This window comes from Mirounga angustirostris, unplaced genomic scaffold (genome assembly GCF_029215605.1).
Source record: "Mirounga angustirostris isolate CCGP_5_RB_7025 unplaced genomic scaffold, mMirAng1.0.hap1 SCAF_6, whole genome shotgun sequence".
Classification (NCBI taxonomy): Eukaryota; Metazoa; Chordata; class Mammalia; order Carnivora; family Phocidae; genus Mirounga; species Mirounga angustirostris.
In genome coordinates this window covers 97,892,660-97,914,077 of record NW_026991714.1, presented here as the reverse complement: position 1 = coordinate 97,914,077, position 21,418 = coordinate 97,892,660, and the positions used below count along the sequence as shown (strand labels likewise).

The window sequence follows — 21,418 nt, the reverse complement described above, 5'->3', positions numbered from 1 at the left end:
CTGAGGTCTCTAGGGAGGATTACAGTAGGCCCTTAGACCTGTGTTTAATTAGAAGCCTGCCTGTCAGGCCACAGCTACAAAGATAAGCTAATGGGACTCTCACAGAAAGATTGGGCATCTTCATCTTTTGTCTCTTGCTGTACCCTAGGGGTGGTAGCTGTTTAAGAACTTTTTCTGTTGATTACAGTCCTGTGAGACCTGTGAGCATAAACCCCACTGGCCCCCAGAGCACCTAGAGGTGCTTCCTGGGCAGCAGCCACAAAAACTGGGATGCCAGACCAGGGTATAAGCTCCTCTCCGGGAGATACTGGCAAGCTGAAGTGAGGCAGAGGGCAGTACCATTTTTATAAATGTTTCATTTTTAACAAAGCAGAATTTACAAAATTGTTGTGAATTAGATATCTTTAGAAGAAGGACAAATAGTTCCCTTATATATCCAAAAAACAGAACATTAAAACAAAATTAAACATTATTCTAAACAGATAACCACAATAAATTTTTCTTCATCAGTTCATTCATTCCAGTGTAAGGTGTTCTAATAAGAAATTTCATAAAACAACTTAGCAACTTTAAAGAAATTATGAGTAATTCTAATGCAATCCACGGGTATGTTCTGAAAGTTTTCTGAGTTGTGTTTCCTCAGAAGCCTGTACCTAAGTGTCTATTCTGTGAAGTATAAATGGTTTCATATACATAGTACAGTCCTTTTTGCATGCCTCTGAGATGTCCTTCTTTTTTGAAAACACAAACTCTGGCCTGTACCAGAGTTTATAGGAGAGACTTCAGGTAAGTATTAGAGTAAAATCAATAGATGACAGGCTTAAAATGACTGTGACTAGTCTATTGCTGATAACTGTAAAATGGAAAGATCTGAAGAGGGTTCATTATAGGAATAATATGGCTGACAGGGATATTTGGTTGTGTCTGTGGCATGCAAAACACATTTCTAAAGATGATTAAGCTTGTTCTTAAAGAAGACAGTGACTCTTAACATCTGATTCATAAATATAGAGGACTCTAACTTTTTATAGATGAAAAATGTTGCGGTATAACATGATAATCCTGAGACCTAATGTACCAGGAATAACACTAAGAATATCAAGTGAAGAGATTCAGTAAGTCAGACATCAGTATTTTTTATAAGACTTCATGCGTAAGTCTGAAATACATCCCATTTGCAAACCAAGGAGATAACTAGATGTGAATTAAAGCGGTAAGAATATACCACAAAACGTTTAAAATAACAGTTAAATAATAATTAAAAATAGGACCAGAACTTTGATAAATATAGGAAAATAAGAAAAATTTCATAAGAGTTTTGAATAGTGTTTTACTTCATATTTAAACATATGGAAAACAAGGATATTGACAAATCCCCAGGGACTTCCCATAAGAGAAACAGTTTTTGAAACGTTTATATTAATTACATTTTACCATATAAATTTAACTTCGGGAAGATTAAGTATCTTTTCTGATTTGACAGCTCTTCCCATGCAACTCTTGAAATAGTAACACATCAAACAAACCTGTATTTCTCGCATCTCTTCTTGTGTAATAAAAGAACAACCTTTATAATTCTCCAAGGCCTGTCTGGAAAATCTCAAAGATATTTTCGTAAAAGGTATCTTAGAAGTTTTATTTTTCTATATTTAGGATATGATTTTGCAAATCATGTTCGTTTGCTAGAGCTGCCATAAAAAATACCACAAGCTGGGTGGCTTAGAGAACAGAAATTTATTTCCTCAAAGTTCTGGAGGCTAGAAGTCCATGATCAAGGTGTCATGTCAGGAGTTTGGTTTCTTCTGAGGCCTCTCTCCTTGGCTAGCAATGGCTGCCTTTTTCTGTGTCCTCACATGGCCTTTTCTCTGTGTGTATGCATCACTGATGTCTTTTCCTCTTATAATAAGGACACCAGGTACCCTTACAGCTTCATTTTACCTTCATCACCTCTTTAAAGGCTCTGTCTATAAATACAGTTATATTCTGAATTACTAGGGTTAAGACTTCAACATACGAATTTTGGGGAAACAATTGAATCCATAATAGGAAGGCAAAAATCAAAGAAATAGAGGAAATTTGAACTCTTTATTATCAAAGTGACAGTAAAAGATTTCAAAATAAATGTAGAGGGTAATGAGATTGAAAAGAACTTTTAGCTCTTTCAAAACTGAGGAACATTTGGTTTTTTCCCCCCTTAAATAATGAAAGACAATAAAGTCAACAAAGTATCAAAGATTATTCTAATAAGACACAGAATTTTTGCTGTCCAGCAGATTACACAAAAAAGTAAAGAATAACATTTTATATCATAGGTGAAGGCATTAGTCATTAAACCATAGGAGCACACCCTTCAAAATTGAATGAAATTTGCTAAGATATTAACACATTTTATAGCTTCTTTTCAGAGTCAAATATAAACCAAGGCAAATAAAATTCACTTGCTCCATTGTCTTCATTTATGTTCTTTCATATTCTAAAGCAAACAGACTTGCTTCAGGATGGTGGTGTTGTCTCAGAAGGTCCATGAAATCAAAATGGCTTTCGTATTAATACTAAGATGTTATCTTTGTTAACATGTAGTACGTTCATTATTGCTCATCTTTAAATGAGTCAGTATTTTAAAATTTTTGTAGTTTTAGGGGTGCTGGGTGACTCAGTTGGTCAAGCATCCAACTCTTGATTTTGGCTCAAGTCATGATCTCAGGGTCCTGGAATCGAGCCCTGCATTGGGCTCCACACTCAGTGGGGAATCTACTTGAAGGTCCCCCTGCTGTTCCCCCAGCTCTGCGTGCTTCTCTCTCTAAAATAAATAAATCTTTAAAAAAAAGGGGGGGGCACCTGAGTGGCTTAGTTGGTTAAGTGTCTGCTTTCTGCGCAGGTCCTGATCCCAGGGTCCTGGGATTGAACCTCTGTTGGGCTCCCTGCTCAGTGGGGAGCCTGCCTCTCCCTCTGCCACGCCCCCTGCTTGTATGCATGCTCTCTTTCTCTCTCTGGCAAATAAATAAAATCTTTATAAAAAAAGATTTTATTTATTGAGAGAGAGAGAGAGCACAAGCAGGGGGAGCGGCAGGCAGAGGGAGAAGCAGACTCCCCGCCGAGCAAGGAGCCCGATGTGGGACTCGATCCCAGGACCCTAGGGTCATGACCTGAGACGAAGGCAGACGCTTAATTGACTGAGCCACCCAGGAGTCCCTAAAATCTTAAAAAAAAAAAAAAGAACACGTACATTGTTGTATCTCTGTCAGTACTGCTCCTAAATAGAAGTACAATTTACAGAATAGTAAGTAGCTCAGTAACACCTTTCAGCAATTCCTGAAGGATGCTTTAATCAGGGCTTAGTATTGGTAGGCAGGGAGCCCTGTTTCAAAGTCTTCACAATTTTTTCTTACAATGTAAAAAGTATTTTGTAAAGAGCAAGGAGAATGTGAAATAGCCCTCCTAGATATGACAATATGTACTATATAAAACTATAACAAATCAGATTATTGGTATATACATAGATATTCAGATCATTAGAATTTAATGGAAGGTCCGGAGGAAGGGGAATTCCATGTAGGTATTGTATATAATATTTATATTCTATTATACCCTATATAAGTGTGTATATATATATACACACACCCTATATAAGGTATGTTATACTTTATATAAGAATATAATATTTTATAAGGTGTATATATAACTTACATTGTATATAAATTTTATTTCAAATTCAAACTCTAGTTCCTTGGTAATTGTTCTTGGAGATATATATTCTCAAGGACTTTGAGAGAGCACTTTGGTAGAGTGTCAGTATTTTTTAGCATTGTGGTTATAGGTGGAAGAGGTAGTGCCTTTTCATAACTTTAAAACAAGGCATCACTAATCTGAGAAAGGAGAATTACTCAGCACATGAAAATTGGGGAGAAAAGGTCAGTTTAGATCCTAATCTGAGTTATATATATAACCTAATAGTTTATAACGCTAAAGTATAAAGGATTAAAGAATTAAATGTTTAAAAGTTCTTAAGAAAATAATTCTCTGATTCAAACATGGGAAAAGCCTTGGGGCTCCTGGCTGCCTCAGTCGAAAGAGCATGTGACTCTTGGTATCGAGGTTGTGAGTTGGAGCCCCACGTTGGGTGGGAGATTACTTTAAAAACACACACACACACACACATGAAATGGGAAAGCCTTTCTCAGCATTATGGCAATGAAAGTCTTTATAAAGGAAGAGATAAATACATTTGATTAAATGGAAAAACAAATCTTCTGTGAGTCAAAATTAAATATTTAAGAAAAATTGTTGTAGCAAATACAGCCTAGGATTAATTAGCCTGAATATCCAAAGTGCTCATACATATTGGTGAGAAAAACAGGGAGACACCTAATAAATAAATAAGACAAACATTAACACACTTAATAGTTAAAGGAAATTAATGGAAATGCTCAAAGAGGAAATTCATGTTACTAAAACTCATGCAAAAATTATTACCCTCTTGGAGCACCTGGGTGGCTCAGTCAGTCTTGATTTTGGCTCAGGTCATGATCTTGGGGTTGTGAGATCAGCCCCGTGTGAGGCCCCACACTCGGCGGGGAATCTGCTGAGATTCTCTCCCCCTCCTCCTGCTCATGCACTCTCTTTTTCTCTAAAATAAATAAATAAATCTTTAAGAAAAATTATTATTGGGGCGCCTGGGTGGCTCGGTCGGTTAAGTGTCTGCCTTTGGCTCAGGTCATGATCCCAGGGTTCTGGGATCGAGCCCCAGAGGAGAGCCTGCTTCTCCTTCTCCCTCTGCCTGCTGCTTTACCTGCTTGTGCTCTCTCTCTGTGTCAAATAAATAAAATATTTTTAAAAAGAAAGAAAAATTATTATCCTCTTTAGTATCAAAGAAATGCAAGTTTAAAAGGCAAGAGAAGAGCAAATAAATGGAAAAGACCAAGAGTTAATTTTTTCCTATTACAGGGTAACAAACTCTGTAGTTTGGGAAGCTAATGGGCCAGCTACAAGATGAGGAAGTAATGTTCGCATATCATCATTTTTCAACCCACAATGAATTAATAGTCTAAGCACTGAGCGTCAGTGGTTCCTAACATTGCAGAAAGGAACCCAGCCACACATTATGTGCTTCCTGATAGAAGAGCAGCCCCCACTACCACCTTGTAATAGTTTTGTTGAAACTATCAGACTTTAATTAAAGCCTTTCTAGATCCAACTACCAATTTACAGGAAGTACAGAAGACCAAGAATGTGAGGAGAAACCTTAAGGATACAATTAGCAAAATTCAGTCTGCAAGAAGCTGTGTAAGACAGATAACTAGATTATGTAAACTTTTTGGAGTAGGATTAAAAGGAAATTAAGAAAAACAATTTTTGGTACCCTCCTCATATTCCCAAGAAACGTATTCATGTGCTGTACTCATCCTTCTTGATTATTTATAGAGAGCAGAATCACATTTTAGGGATAAATGAATAACATCCTGCTAAATCTTCTAAGGAAGCGAACAATTTCATTTAGATTTGTGAAAATGATGTAGAGAAAAGATTTTAAGTGGAATCATTATTTAATATTTTAGATTTACCCATTAATCTGTTCTTAAAAGTTATTTGTGATCTAGAGCATTCTTGGTACTTGTGAAAAATTTAGTCATGTTAATGTTCTGAATTCTGAGGTTTTTAGTATGTTCTAAGCTAGGTAAATATTACTTCATATTATATATTGATGTTAACGAATATTTAATGAGTTCTTTTGCAAATAAAACATTGTGCTTGGTAGTAAGGAATAATCAAGGAAATTAAGATGTGGTCCTTCCTTAAGAATGTATAATTCTGTAGTAGCCATGGTCACAAATAATACAAGGTAAAGAACTAGTAAACTAAAGGGTGGTGTGGGGGTCAGGAGTAGGATGACAGAAATGTATTATATTTGGAAATTATGAGCCTTAGGTTACAGTATTGGGCTTTAATGTTTTGGTATGTGATACCTCTAAGTACTAGCCAAGCAGTACTCTCCCCCACTCCCCGCAGTACTTTTGATAATACTCTTTCCATTTTGAGAAGCAAAAAAAAAAGAAAGGAAGAGGTATCAAATATCTTTTTGAAAAAGAACTTAATTTTACTGCTACTAAATTTGCTTATTAATTTTTTTGAACTGGATTTTTTTTTTTTTAAGCTTTCTTTTTTTGAGAGAAAGTGGGTTGGGGGGAGGTGCAGAGGGAGAGTCTTAAGAAGACTCCCACTGAAAGCAGAGCACAGAGCCTGACATAGGGCTCGAGATCACAACCTGAACGGAAACCTAGAGTTGGAGCTTAACTGACTGTGCCACCCAGGCAGTGGATTTGGGTTTTATTGATAAAATAGTTGCCAATGAAGAGCTGTGTGTGTCATCTTATTTTTGTACAGCTATATTAAATGAAAATAATTTTGCATTATCAAGTATTTTACTCAAGAAGTTTTAACATTTGTTACCATTCTTTTAAAAAAATGAATATTCTTTATTTTCTTCTGAGCTCTCTTTTATACGCTTCATTCACTTTTACATCATCTTCAGTTTAAAGTAAAATATATTGAGATAAAAAAGACATAGACTAGAAAACAGCACCTTTTTGTGTAAGCCAGAAGAAAGACTTGGCAAACTTACCAAGTGCTGTTTATGCTTATGGAATTATTCAATGTGTGTCACTTGGTCAATCTCATTTCCATAGTAATCAAAATATTCCAAGTCCTTTTATATCATTGAATGCTGAATGGGAGGTTTAATTGAGTTAGATTATTAAGAGAAAATCCAGTAGCATATTTGATGCTCTGAAAATGTCATATAAATCTTAAATTTATTTACATCTTATTTTTATTACAGATTCTGAAGAATATTTCTGTGTGAAAAGAATTTTCTCAGGGGGAGATCAAAGCTTTTCACATTATTCTAATCTCCAGGTAATAGCAGTCATACAAATAATTACTGAGCTCAAATAACTTTGAAGAATTTTTAAAGCCCATATTAATGTTCTTTGTATGTTACAAAGTAATTGCCTTAAATTTTTTTGCCCCCAAGTCTACAGAATTTTTCTGATCTAGTTGATAAGTATTGTTTCAGATATTTAGTAGAGATATACTCTGTTAAAAAAAACTTAAATACATAGTGGAAACATGTCTTGGTATAAGTTACATATATATCTTCTCTCTGGCTAATCTACTTATTTTAAATTTAGAACTGTGGACCACCAGATGACTTTAGATGTCCTGATCCTTCAAAGCAGATCTGGACTCTGAATGAAGCTCTAATTCAAAAATGGCTGAGCTACCCCTCTGGAAGGTTGCCTGTGGAGATAGCCAAGTAAGAAAAACATTTTACCTACACAACACAAACACAACCTTTTACCTCCATGGTAGTGCTATCTGGTACTTAGAAGTTTTTATTTTTTTTATTTTATTTTATTTTTTTTATTTATTCATGAGAGACAGAGACAGAGAGAGAGGCAGAGGGAGAAGCAGGCTCCCAAGGAGCAGAGAGCCCGATGCGGGACTCGATCCCAGGACCCTGGGATCATGACCTGAGCCGAAGGCAGACGCTTAACCATCTGAGCCACCCAGGCGCCCTAGAAGTTTTTATTTTAATAAATATTTTATTAATATCACTCACCAAAAAAAAAATCATAAGTTTAAATGTCTAGAATTTCTATAATAATGGATATTTTAAGAGATCTCATTTGAATTTATATATGTTGTAATTCTTTCATATCCATAATATTAAATGATAACTTAAAATATTAAACACAATCACTTTAGGATTGGGTTTAAAATAATGTTACTTCTAGCTTCCTAGTGTTCACTGTCTTTTAACTTTTATACTCCCTAAAAGACTTAAATATTAAATCTTTCTTGAATATTTTGCTTATAGATGAACTTGTTTAGTAGTTAGAGTTTTCTGTTACTGCAGGTAGCATTGGTTTTGGGGATGAGGGACTGTATCCGAGAAGCTGTTTTTTAATGATAGATTATTTTCCCAAATTAAAATTTTTCTTAAAAGCCAAAGAGTGGACTTCAAAAAAAATAACATCCTACATTAGATTTACCATCATGTATAGTTAAGAAAATTAAATGTATATGTTTATGTAAAAAAAAATTTTTTTTTAACAACATCAGATTTGTGTCTGTGGTCATACCACCCTGAATACCCCTGATCTCATTTGATTTCGGAAGCTAAGCAGGGTCGGGCCTGGTTAGTACTTGGATGGGAGACCGCCTGGGAATACCGGGTGCTGTAGGCTTTAAAAAAAAAAGAACGAACGAACATAGGATTTGTCTGATGAATTTGAGAAAGTCTAGGGTAAGCTGTATTACTTTAATCCTTAGTAATTTAGTAATTTATAAAATTTTGATTTATACTGGTTGAGTATTGGTTAGAGGAGTGATCTGTGGCATTAAATATTATATTAAATATTTTGATTAAAAAAGTGAACAGTAGATTTCTCATTTTGTGATTTGGGGATTTTTAACTTTCTTTTTAGTGAAATAGATGGAACGTTTTCTTCCTCTGGTTGTCTAAATGGAAGTTTTCTAGCTGTTAGGTAAGTGGTAATTCTTTGGTATACGGAATTTTTAAAATCTATTGTATTAAGTAATATATTAAATAAGTGAAATAACTTTAAGGCTTTATTATTTTCCTTCTCTCTCTCTTCTTTTTCTGTTTTTTTCTTTTATAGCAATGATGATCACTATAGAACAGGCACCAAATTTTCAGGGGTTGATATGAATGCTGCTAGGCTTTTATTCCACAAACTTATACAACCTGATCATCCTCAGATATCTCAGCAGGTTTGTTCTTAAAGTATTTTATATTTGTGTTATGTAGCCCGTTGAACTTTATATTCCATGTTATTTTGTCTATTTATAGCCTAATTAACTTTATAGTTTCAAATGTTTCATTGTGTTGTGGTTTCTGTGATTTTTTATGTAAGCTAATATAAGAATTAAAATAAGGTTTTATTTTAAAGAATTTACGGTTTAGCTATCAAATATCTGTAAATCTCCCCAGATGTTTGAGTAGACCTTTAATACTTAACATTACCGTGTTGGTTTATATAGGTATAGCTGTAGAGAGTTTAAATTGAGACTTACACACAAGATTTTTAAAATGCTCTTAGCAATGCTTAGGCATTAATTTACACTGTGCCTCAAAGTACATTCATTGATTCATTGTAAGATACATTTTTTTCACCATTTCATGTTTGCCGTGTTTATGATTTTTCTTCTTCTTTTTGGAAAGTACATTCATTTTAAATAAAGTAGGTTTTACTTTTTGTCAAAATATAGGTGGCAGCTAGTTTGGAAAAGAATCTTATTCCTAAACTGACTAGCTCCTTACCTGATGTTGAAGCATTGAGGTTTTATCTTACTCTACCAGAATGCCCCCTGATGAGTGATTCCAGCAGTTTCACAACAATAGCAATTCCCTTTGGTACAGCTCTTGTGAACCTAGAAAAGGCACCATTGAAAGTACTTGGTAAGAATTTTAGTCTTTTTTTCTTTCGTAACTTTTTCTCTTTAAATGAAAATGCTCATAAGTTTTTAATTTTTTTTGCTGTCTGAAATTTTGCTACCCTGCTTATTTGACAGTGTCTTACAGAAGAATAAACCTGTTTTTCTTTTATTGCTTTTTTCTAGTCATGCTGGTTGTTAGAGGCAAAGCATGTTAAATATTAAAATTTTAATCAAACACAACAGCAGAGACCATATCAGGAAAGATAACTATTTTCTGTATTCCCCTCCCTCATCCCCTTTGTCTTGCTTATTAAAGAAGTAAAGGTGGAGGAACAATTAAAACTGAACAAACATGGGTATTAAATCCTCTTTGAACTCTTGTTAACTCTTTGCCTTGTATATCTCTCACTTGCTAATTTCCCCTGTTTGATATTATTTCTCTCCATGTAGAAGAGATTCTACCACTAATCTGATTTTATTGTTCTGTCTCTGCCTACTGTAATTTTTTGGCCTAAACTTTTCTCACTTTAATTTTTCAATTTGTATGGATTTCATCTCTGTCTCCTGGCCATTATAGTTTGTTTGCTACATTTAACCCAATAGAATGGGTTCCTGATAGAATTTATAGGTTTGTGAAGCTAAGATATATAGAAGTCATAAAATCAGTACAAAAAGTTTTAGGCTGAGAGTGAGCAGAGAGAAGTAGTAAGCAAAGAGTAGAATCCTCAATTCTGAGATAATTAGTGAATAAGAGTGAAGCAGGGACTCACAAGAGTATTGCTTCCATGTTGTCAAAGTTTTCGTATTTCTGCCTGCTTCATAAGATTATGGTATTTGTAGTTAATAACTACAAACAAATAGTGATTGTGGGGAAGAACAGACATGTTAATACTTTACATTGTTCTCAGTATCCAATTTTTAGGATTACCTTGCATTTTAAAGGTGGTACTTCACAATATTTCAACTTTATGTTAAGTTGAAAGATATAACTTGGAAAGATCCCTAAATATTGGGATTTTAGAATCTTTAAAAATTAAAATTCTAATTTTCAAAGCACTTTTTTTTTTTTTAAAAGATGTGGTGTGGTTTTTTTTAAGTTTATTGTTTTTAGTAATCTGTACATCCAACATGGTTCTCAAACTCCTGACCCTGAGATCAAGAGTCACATGCTCTTCCTGTTGAGCTAGCCAGGTGAGCTACCCCACCCCCAAAGCACTTTTTAGTAACCAATTTAATGTTAGATATAGTAGTGAGTTTTTAACATAATGTAGGAAGCCAAGAAATAAATTCAGTAGACCTTTCTTTATTTTTGCCTCTGAGAGCTTTTAGAACAGCATTCTTTAACTTGAGAGTAGGATGGTGTCTGTAAACCCTAGAAATGTTACATAAAATACTGTGTTATATGGATCTTCCTGGGATTTTGAAAGGGTTAAGACTACTGCTTTTAGAAGAAAAGTCTTGTATGATTTTGAAAACTGTGATTTAAAAAAAAAAATTCATTTTATTTGTATGTTCACCCTTTAATAACAGAAAACTGGTGGTCAGTACTTGAACCTCCACTATTCCTCAAGATTGTAGAACTTTTTAAGGAAGTTGTGGTACATCTTTTGAAACTCTACAAGATCGGCATTCCCCCTTCTGAAAGAAGAATTTTCAACAATTTTCTTCATACTGCATTAAAGGTTTTAGAAATATTGCATAGGGTATGTCCAGTAGTTCTTTTATTTTCCTTGTTGCTGCCTAACAGGTTGATGATATTTATTTTAACATTAATATTATAGATTTAGGTTAGCATAAGAGATATAGATTACAGATATTTAGAAGAGTTATCTAAATTTTTCTTAAAAAAATAATACTTCGGAGTTTTGGTCTTACTTGACTTTGTTAGGCATTTGTAGGTAACTTGTCTGTAGTTGGGCAGAACAATAGCATACTAATGAATTAGAATTCTTACATTTCCTTGTGAAGAACATAATTTGTTAGTTTAAATATGATTTTTGTTATTTATAAGTGGTTATTATATGAGAGAGATTGCATCCTAGTTGTGATTATGAATATTTAAACTCAAGTTCTTTTGTTATTGGGTACTAATGGTTTCAATCAAAGTAGAACATTCCACTTGAAACACAACGACTAACTTGAAATTGGAACCATATATAATTCATTAATTTGCCTATTGTTCTTTCCTGCCCTTCTTCCCAGTGTAAGAAATAGTACCCTTTACACTTGTAGCAGTTCAAAGTTATATGAAGAAGTAGAGTCTCAGCTGTTTCATTAAAGATGGATTTGAGACATCCCTGACAGCTGGTAGGTATATCTCTGTTATGCCATTTGGTATTCTTGAGAAGCTATTTTGGGAGACATGACCTAAGGGAGAAGCATATGTTTCTTATCTCTAGAATCACTAAAAAAACCCATTCGAACCTTTAATCTTTAGTTTCCTCTCCTTACTTAGCTTCTTTAGCATTTTCAGACCCTTCTTGCGTAGTACTAAGGTAAATGTTAAGGGATAAAAGAGATAATCCTTCTTATTCTTTTAGTGAGGTTCCTGGGTATTTCCTCAGTTAAACTTCTTGAATTTACTTTTTTCTTTGGTATTGAGTATGTTCAAGATTCCTAGTAAAATAGTCATTTCTCTTATTATAATTGAAGAGATGATTGCAATTTCTTTCCATGGGGAAACAAGTCATTCTGTCTTTTGCCTTTCCCAAAACAAGGCTTTCTTGCAGAATTTTAGGGTTAATTGGATTCTGCAGTAAACTGCTGTTAAGATCCTCTGTCTTCATAGGATGAGTCTCTACTTTTCTGTATGCCTTTTGTCTAGGATTCAAGAGATTAATTAGATTTTTTTTCTTTCCTCTGGACTCTGTTTTCCTGTTACTTCAGTGAACCATCCTTTGTCAGCTGGACCCTATTGCCAAATAATTATTCACTCTCTCACTTCTTTATCTGCTTGTCTTTATTACTCCTTTAAAAAATAATTGTTTCCTTAGCTGTATCTTTTACCACAAGTTAAAGGGAAGGTGGGACAAGGAGGGGAAATTGAACTTTTTTTTCGTAAAGACAACTTGAGCAAGTAACTTAGCTCTTTGCCTAGCTCAGAAGCCTCAACTTGTACTGAGGTGTAGAACCCTATGGGGCTCCGTCTCCAGAGACCTTTTTGATGGAGCCATGCTAGATACTAGGATCTGATGTTCTTGCTGGCTAAAAGGGAAGAGGAAATAATTTTAACAGTGGCCAAGATTAGAACCTCCCTTGTACATTAATTCATGTGAGCACTTGACATACAGTCTTCATTTAACTTCTTAAACTCTGTATAGTTTATATCTTGTCCCCTAATCTAAATGTCAAAGGTCATAAACCAGTAAATAAGAGAGTTGAAATACAAATACAAATCTACTTCCAAAGTCCCTGCCATTTTTTAATGCACTTCTCTTAGTGAGTGTGGTAATAGAACATGTTTAGAAAGGGGTTTGTTTTTATTTTATGCCCCTAGATCTAGAGGTTCATACTTACATAATTGCAGATAGCATTTTATTGTTAAAAGACCATTTTTACTGCTTCCTATCAGTGTAATTTTGAACAAGTCTTTCTTTTTATCATATATGTAAGTGGAGAATTAATTATCTATAAAAAAAGGATTAAAATACTGGCCTTGATAGTTTCCCAGGATTAATGTATTATTCAAATTATATAATATATGTAATTCTACATTCATAAGGCACTGATTTTGTTACCACCACTACCACCATTTGGATGGGAAACGGCTACTTTCAATTTGATTTATTGGGTTATGAGGAAACTGGGTTGTTGTTTGAAGTTGTTACATACTCAAAAGCAGAATGATAATGTTATTAATGTCTGAAGCATCTCTTACTGGGAGTCCTTAGGGCAATCACTTATCTTTCTCCTACTCCTTACTTTGAAGAAAACTTTCCTTGGTCTTAATCTGCCATAAATAGATATTTGTGGATATTTGATTCATTTTCATTTTTAGTGAAACCCAAGTTGCTTATCAGAAACTTGTATTTTCGAAGACACCTTCTGTATGACAACTGTGAATATATTCCTTCTCTCTGCTCCATGGTTGAAAATTAGAAGTTTCCTCAATGATTGCCTTCTTGACCTACTGGTCAAGGATTAGGAACTAGAGAATTGGACCGTGTGTTTACTAATCATTTCAGGATATGTGGATGACTGGTTCCTCCCTTATGTCATGTCCTTTCAAAAGCTTTTAAGTTAAAAATCACTCCCAGTGTTCCAAATGGTATTATAAGAAAGATAGCTTTGGTACTTGCTGTCAGGAATGGATATATTACCAGATAATGAGTTTATTGGCAAGTCGTTCAGTTATTTAGTAGTTTTTGAGTTTTGACACAGTAGAGATACTGAGACATTGTAGAGATACTGAGATGCTGAAAGAGAAGACTGACTTGGTCTCTCTTGCCTAATTGCTACATATCATGCTAATCTTCTAAATCAGTGATTTAAAAAAAAATTTTTTTTTGGTAAAGAACCCCTAAATAAACCAGATAAGGCACACATATATATTTAACATATACTACCTCTGAACTGAGGTTTATAAACCAGAACACTAAACAGTAATGAAAATGTGAAATAAAAGTGTTATGATCAAACATATATAGATTTTATTTTGTATATTTTAAGCAATAATACTAATGTATAGGTTGTTTTGAACTTGTGATTTCTTTTTTATTCATTTCACAAATATTTACTGAGTGCCTACTATGTTCTTATCATTGTATTAGACATTAGGGATGCAGTGATAAAGAAAAGATGTGATTTCTGCCCTTGTTGAGATTATAAATGTAGAGCGGTTATATACATACAAATAAATAAGCATTTGTGTTATAAAGCATGGTAAGTGCAAGATTAAGGAAAATTAAGGGTGCTGTGAGAACACATAAGAGGGCTCATACTCTGAAGAATAAATGAAGGCTTCCTGGACAAAATAATGTCAATGTTATCTACGATACAAATGTATATATATATATATATATATATTTTAAAACTGTTGATTTTATATGTAAATATATATATATTTTAGATCAGTCTTCTTATTCAGTCTCTTAATTTCCCTGTTTTTAAAAGCAGTGTTAACTGATTTTCTCTTCAGTTGTTAAATCATTGTGACTAAGTATCAGCCATAATTTCCCCCCTAGTGTAAATTTGATATTTGGCTGTTCAAAAACAGAACTGGTTTCTGAATTGTTTTTTATTCTAAAATAGCACTTCTTTTCAAAAACAGATCTACCTGCAGTATATACAAACTGCAAACATTCATTGCTATTGGTGAAGGAAACTACAGTTTACCTTTTAAAATCTGAAATATTTAAGATAAAAATATATATTGGTCAGTGAGACGTGAAGCATTTCGTACAGGACTCACTAAATTTTAGAGTCCAATGTGATTAAAAGTTGGTGTGTATGTTTATAAACATAAATATTAGAGAGGGAAAGGCCAAAGAGTTTTTTGTGTAATTATTGTGTATGTTTTATTTATTAGTAGACAGAGCTTGGCAAAAGATGCTAGGGCAAGGGCCTGCAAATTTTACCTGTAAAGGGCGAGGTAGTAATATTTAATACTTTACAAGCCATATGGTTTCTCTTGAAATTACTCAACTCTCAAAAAAAAAAAAAAAAGTTCTCAACTCTGCTACAGAGTGTATGTAGATGGATGGGCATGGCTACTTTCCAGTAAATTATTTACAAAAATAGTCTGTGGGCAGGATTTCACTCACAGGCTATAGTTTGCTGACCCCTGCTCTAAGATGAAGGTTTTGATCTCCATGTATAAATTAAATATCTTTGTTTTGTTTGAAAGCCAGGAATAGTGGTTTTACTCTGGTCAGTTTCTCCCAAATGTGTTTCCTGACCACAGATATAAATTTAATCAAACAGTGAAAAAAAGAGCTCAGAGTGCTTTTGTCACCAAATAGAGGGATTAAAAGTATCAACTTTGAAATGACAGCAGCATTATTTTTTTTAAAAGATTATTTATTTATCTGAGAGAGTACGCATGCACGTGCTAGCGCACAGTGGGGAGAGTGGGGAAGGAAAGGGAGAGAATCTCAGGCAAGACTCCCCACTGAATGTAGAGCCCAGTGTGGGCCTTGGTTCCATGACCCTGAAATCATGACCTAAGCCAAAATCAAGAGTCAGATATGAACACATCATTATTAACATGTGCTTCTTAAACTGGGTTATTTGTTCCCTTAAGAGTAGACCACAGGGTCAAGCATTGGTTGTACTTGATGACAGTTTTATTTATTTAAAAAAATTCTTTAAAGTTTATTTATTGGGGTACCTGTGTGGCTCAGTCGGTTAAGTGGCTGCCTTTGGCTCTGGTCATGATCCTAGATAAGGCACACATATATACTTAACATAAACTACCTCTGAACTGAGGTTTATAAACCAGAACACTAAACAGTAATGAAAATGTGAAATAAAAGTGTTACGATCAGATAGATCTTATTTTGTATATCTTAGGCAGTAATACTAATGTATCCCTCTGCGTGCTGCTCCCCTTGTTTGTGCTTGCTCTCCTCCCACCCTTTGTCAAATGAATAAAATCTTTTAAAAATAATAATAAAACAAAGCTTACTTATTTATTTTTAAGTAATCTCTGCACCCAGTGTGGGGCTCAGACCCATGACCCCAGGATTGAGAGTCACATACTCTTCTGACTTAGCCAGCTTTTAAACATTAACAGAAAGAAAAAAATGTTTCTATATATATTCTAAATATATGTTGCACACATTTATTTATGCAAATAGTCATATTCATATGTATTCATATATATATGAACATACATTGAATAAAATTGTCATATAGCGAATTAAGAATGCATTTTTTTTTAAGATTTTATTTATTAGAGAGCATGCGCATGTGCATGGGGAGGGGCAAAGGGAGAGAATCTCAAGCAGACTCCCCACTAACCATGGAGCCCCACTCAGGCTGCATTTCACGACCGTGAGATCATGACTTGAGCCAAAATCAAGAGTCAGCGCTTAACTGACTTAGCCACCTAAGTGCCCCCAAAATGCATGTTTATTAAGAAAAAGTGCATGTGTATTACAGAGGCCTGTGTTAGATTTCTGGCTCTTAGCTATGTGACCTTGGTTAAGATTCTTGAACTCTAAGCCTTAGTATATTCATCTATATGATAATAATAGCATCTATTTCATAGGGTTGTTTTAAAAATTAAATGAGGTAATGTACATGACGTCTATTTAGTAAGTGGTCCATAATGTTGTTATATTTGTGGAACATAACATCTGGGTGGATTTTAAGGTAAAATTTGCATTTCAGTGAAAATGTTAAGTGTCATTAGAAGCACGAACTATATAGATATATATGGATATATATGTATATATATCTGTTACTCATTTTATTTGTCCATTCATTCATCTCACGGTTATAGAGCACCTGTTTGGACACAAGCATTGTCTCATAGATTTATACCTCTACTAAATGATTTCTTTTGTTCCTTTCCGAATGCTGCTTAGCTGGTTTAGTTATTTTTTTAAATTATAAACAACTAGTTTTGTTACATTCTATAGGATATTTAGCTAGTTTTATTTAGTTTGTATGTTAGATCAGATTGTTTCTTTTGATGTCCTATTTTCTTCTCCTAAATGTGGCATCTTTCTTAGTGGTCTGTATTTGGCCCTTTTTGTTTTACTTTCTACCTCTGTCTCGCCTCCTGCCACAGCTTTGTCTCCTTTAAGGAAAATGTTCTCAGTTACGTGTTTTAGGCAAACCTTTCTCTTGCCATCATTTTAAAATAAAAAATGATTTAGTACCAAATTTCTCATCCTTCCCAGCTCTCCTCTCCTACCAAAACTGTCATCTTTTCCTGACTTATCCTTGTTTGTGTTGCCAGCATTTGTTCTTCAGTTCTTCATGCTTGAATTTTGAAGTTGGCTTTGACTCTTTTCTGTATCAGTTACCTACCACAGCCTCTGCATTCTTTCTTATTATCTAGAAATCTTGAGTCTTTAATATCTTGATTTATTTCCCTACCACTAGCCTCTGTACTTATTTTTGACTATATTTCACATCATCAACAGAAAATTTTAATAAAATATCACTGATTCTATCAATTTATTGACTCCAAAACCTAATTTCCCTCTGAAATTTTTCTTTTAGCTCATGCTCTTTGCCTAGAATTTTCTTCCTCAAACTTTCTTTTGAAATCCTTTTCATTCACTTTACTCTTCAATTTTTATTTTGAATATCTTTATATATAAAGAAACATCGAAAGACAAATGAAATAGATATGTACATGCCCTCCATTCTAGATTCAGTAATTGTTAATATGCTGTCACATTTGCTTTTCCATATGTGTGTGTATATACTTCTTTCTTGTTGCTTGAAAGTAAATCCTGATACCACCTCAGCATTCTTCTTCTTGGGCATTTTCCTATATAACAGCAATACTATTATTTTTCTTAAGGAAATTAACTGTAATCCTGTAATATCATCTCCTGACTATCCAGGCATATTCAAATTTCTTCTGGTGTACCAAAAAATTTTTTGTATTGCTGCTTTTTAAAAAACTTCAGTCCAGTCAAATTTCTTTTCCTTTTTTTTTTTTTTTTTTTTACATTTATTGAGTCTTATCTGTCTTTTACTATTTGTGAACAAAGTATGTATCTTTATATATTTGGGTCTCTATTTTCTGTCAGCAATGTTTTGCAGTTCTGAGGTTTTACACATCTTTTGTTAAATTTATTCCTAGGGGTCCCTGGGTGGCTCAGTCGTTAAGCATCTGCCTTCGGCTCAGGTCATGATCCCAGAGTCCTGGGATCGAGCCCTGCGTCAGACTCCCTACTCAGTGGGAAGCCTGCTTCTCCTCTCCCACTCCCTCTGCTTGTGTTCCCTCTCTCGCTGTCTCTCTCTCTCTCTCTCAAATAAATAAAATCTTAAAAAAAAAATTATTCCTAAATATTTTGTTGTTGCTATTGTAAATGAAATTTAATTTTTTTTAATTTTCCAATTGTTTATTGCTAGTATGGAGAAATTCACTTGTGTTTTGTGTATTGGCCTTGTACTCTGTGACCTTGGTAAATTAATTTATTAGTTTCAGTAATTCTCTTACAGATTCATTTGGATTTTTTATGTACACAAGCATGTTATTTTCTTCCCTTATTGACTAAGACTTCTAGTACGATGTTGACTATTAATGGTTGCAGTGGACATCCTTGCCTAGTTCCTAGTCTTAGAAAGAAAGCATTCAATATTTTATCAATAAGTATGATGGTAGCTGTAAAATGTTTGTGTTTTTTTTTAGATGGGCTTTATCTGTTTGAAGAAGTCCCCTTCTATTCCTGTTTTGCTTAGAGTGTTTATTATGAAGAGTTGCTGAATTTTGTTAGATGTTTTTCTGCCTTTTTTCTGAAACATAGTGAAATTCATTGATATTTGAGCCTTGCATTCCTTGGATTCCAGTTGGGCATTGTATGTTATACTTTATATATATATTATTGGGCTTAATTTGCTAATATTTTATTGAAAGTTTTATGTCTATATTCATAAAGGATGTTGATCTGATAATTTTTGTTTCTCATATTGTCATTGACTTTTAGTATCAAGGTTACTCTAACTTCATAAAATGAATTAAGAAATAATCCCTCTTTCTCTCTTTTCTGAGTTTAAGATTGGTATTATTTCTTCCTTAAATGTTAGATAGTGAAACTATCTTAATCTGGAATTTTCTTTTGCGAAATTTTAAAATGTTACATTAAATTTTAAAAATAGAGTATAATTCATGTTTTCTATTTCTTCCTGAGTCAGTTTTGGTAACTCCGTGTGGTGATGTTTATGTATGTCTGTATGGTGATGGCCCCTTTTTCATTCTTGATAGTGGTAATTTGTGTCTTCTCTGTCTTTCTCAGAGTCTTTCAACTTTATTGATATTTTCATTAAAACATGTTTGCTTTCATTGGTTTTTCTCATTTTTTTCTCTTTCATCAATTTCTGTTTTTTATATCCTTTTCTCTACTTGATTTGTCCTTAATTTGGTCATCATTTTTACATCCTTGAAACAGAGGCTTAGGTTTTAGACCTTTTTTTTCTAACATGATCATTTAATGCTGTTTTCTTCTATGCCCTGTTTGACCAGCATCCCACAAATTTTGATATGTTGTGTTTTTATTTTCATTAAGTTCAAAGTATTTTCCTAAAGCCTCTGTCTTCTTGCTCCAACATCTGAATTATCTTTGAGTCTGGCTCTGTTGATTGCTGTGCCTCTAGACTTTTTTGTGTGTGGTTTCTGTTTGATTGTTTTGTTTTTCTTGTTTGCTTTTTCATATGTCTCATAATTTTTGATTGTCCATAAAATAGTAAAGGCTGGAGTAAAGAGATTTAAAGCCTATAAATGGGTACATCTCTTCTGTGTGGCTAATGTGGGGACTTAAGTCAGTCTAGTCAGGAGTTAAACTGGGATTGAGTTTTTATTTTGCTATAGTTATCTTCATTGTACCAGAGGCCTCAGATTCCTCTAATGCTGCCTGAGACGTAGGGCAGAGGTGAAGTGTCAGTTTTTTCTCAGTGTTTGTATTCTGCTCTGTATGCCTGCTTGATAGAGGGGTTTCTCTTCTCACTCTTGCCCCCTCCTCAGTGGTAAACTGGTCTTGCTTGTTAACTCAGTGCTTTCAAGGTTAATAGAGGAGTGGACACAGGAAATGTTCTTTGTTGTTATTGTATAGCATTGGTCTTAGGTGATTATGTATGCTTGGACCTTAAGGTGGGACTTCTCAGAGTTTCTGATCCCTCCCTCATCAGGTCCTCTAGTCCTACTGATCGAAGATTCTGGGCTTGGGACTGTTCTTACCCCATTCCTTCTGACTACTGAGGTGAGGGTTTTTTCCCCTCCTCCAACAATGAGGCATGGAATTTGCTTCACCTTCCTCAGTGATTTACGACTGGGCAGGGTAGCAGGCCTTTTCTTTTTTCTTTTTTTTGTCACGGTGGCAGCCAATTCCTTGCACCACTGAGAGAGACTCATGATCTTTTACCCTGTTTCCAGTCATCCTCATGGCTACCCATTGGAGGTGTGTGGAAAAGAGTCTATGAGTGCATGCAAACTATCTGGGGCACCTAGGGGTTTTATACTGTCAGGCTATTCCATACTCAGCCATAAGCAGTTTCTTAGAATGTTAACTGATTTCTTCTTCCCTGCTTGCTTGACAGTGGTATCTTCTTCTTGCTTTGCCACAGGTGACCTTTTGTTTCTCTTTGGAACTATCTGTCAATCCTTGGGTTTCAGACTACCTGATTATCTTATGGCTTTAGCACTCTGATGGATTCAAGAGACATTTTGGGTTATTTAGAGGTGTTAACAGTTTAGAGTCCTGTGTGCTAGGATTTTCCAAATACCTTTTAGTTACTGACTTTTCGTTTAATTCCATTGTGGTCAGAGAACATATTTCATTATACCTTGGATTCCTTTAAATGTATTTATTTATTAAGACTTGTTTTGTGGTCCATGATATTTTATTTTAGTTAAATTTTAGTGAACATTCTGTGTACAGTTATTGGGTGGGATATTCTATTATGGTGAATTCAAGTTGGTTGAAATTGTTCAGATCTTTGGTGTTTTGTGGTTTTGTCTGTTTTTTTCTATAGGTAATCAAGAGAGGGGTGTTAAAATTAGCAACAAATTGTGTCAGTTCTCCCTTCATGTATTTTGAAGCACTGTTAATTTGGAATTGTTACATGACTTCTTGACAAATCAATCCTTTTATCATTATGCTTATCAAATGTGCATTTTTTTCTCTAGAAATGCTTGTCTTGAAGTCTACTTCTAAGAGTAGCCTCCCAGTTGCTGCTTTCTGCTGGGATGTGTTTTTTCCCCCCAAGTCTCACCTTGTGCACTCATGGTTTGAGAGGTTAGCCAAAGCGGGGCGCCTGGATGGCTCAGTCAGTTAAGCGG

At 34.3% G+C, this 21,418-nt stretch overlaps 1 protein-coding gene and 1 non-coding gene across 19 annotated transcripts in view; both read left to right on the top strand.

Moving 5' to 3' along the window:
* Positions 1-21,418, top strand: part of HERC4 (HECT and RLD domain containing E3 ubiquitin protein ligase 4) — a 132,446-nt gene that overhangs the window by 70,013 nt on the left and 41,015 nt on the right. For 12 of the 18 annotated variants that reach the window (XR_010412451.1, XR_010412452.1, XM_064594698.1 and 9 more), the window contains 6 exons: positions 6,836-6,912; positions 7,188-7,312; positions 8,487-8,546; positions 8,682-8,793; positions 9,292-9,481; positions 10,990-11,162. The exons of 1 other annotated variant lie outside the window; for it this stretch is intronic. Coding sequence is in view for 12 of the 17 variants with exons in the window: in XM_064594698.1 (XP_064450768.1) it covers positions 6,836-6,912; positions 7,188-7,312; positions 8,487-8,546; positions 8,682-8,793; positions 9,292-9,481; positions 10,990-11,162 (737 nt within the window). In the remaining 5 variants the exon portion in view is untranslated. Of the gene's footprint in view, positions 1-1,483; positions 1,622-6,835; positions 6,913-7,187; positions 7,313-8,486; positions 8,547-8,681; positions 8,794-9,291; positions 9,482-10,989; positions 11,163-11,661; positions 11,767-21,418 lie in introns of those variants that run through there. 5 more of the 18 variants (XR_006791297.3, XR_010412454.1, XM_064594702.1 and 2 more) reach the window with 5 other exon arrangements.
* Positions 8,128-8,246, top strand: LOC123847148 (5S ribosomal RNA). Its single transcript, XR_006791417.1, has one exon. It is a non-coding gene; the product is annotated as a 5S ribosomal RNA (ribosomal RNA).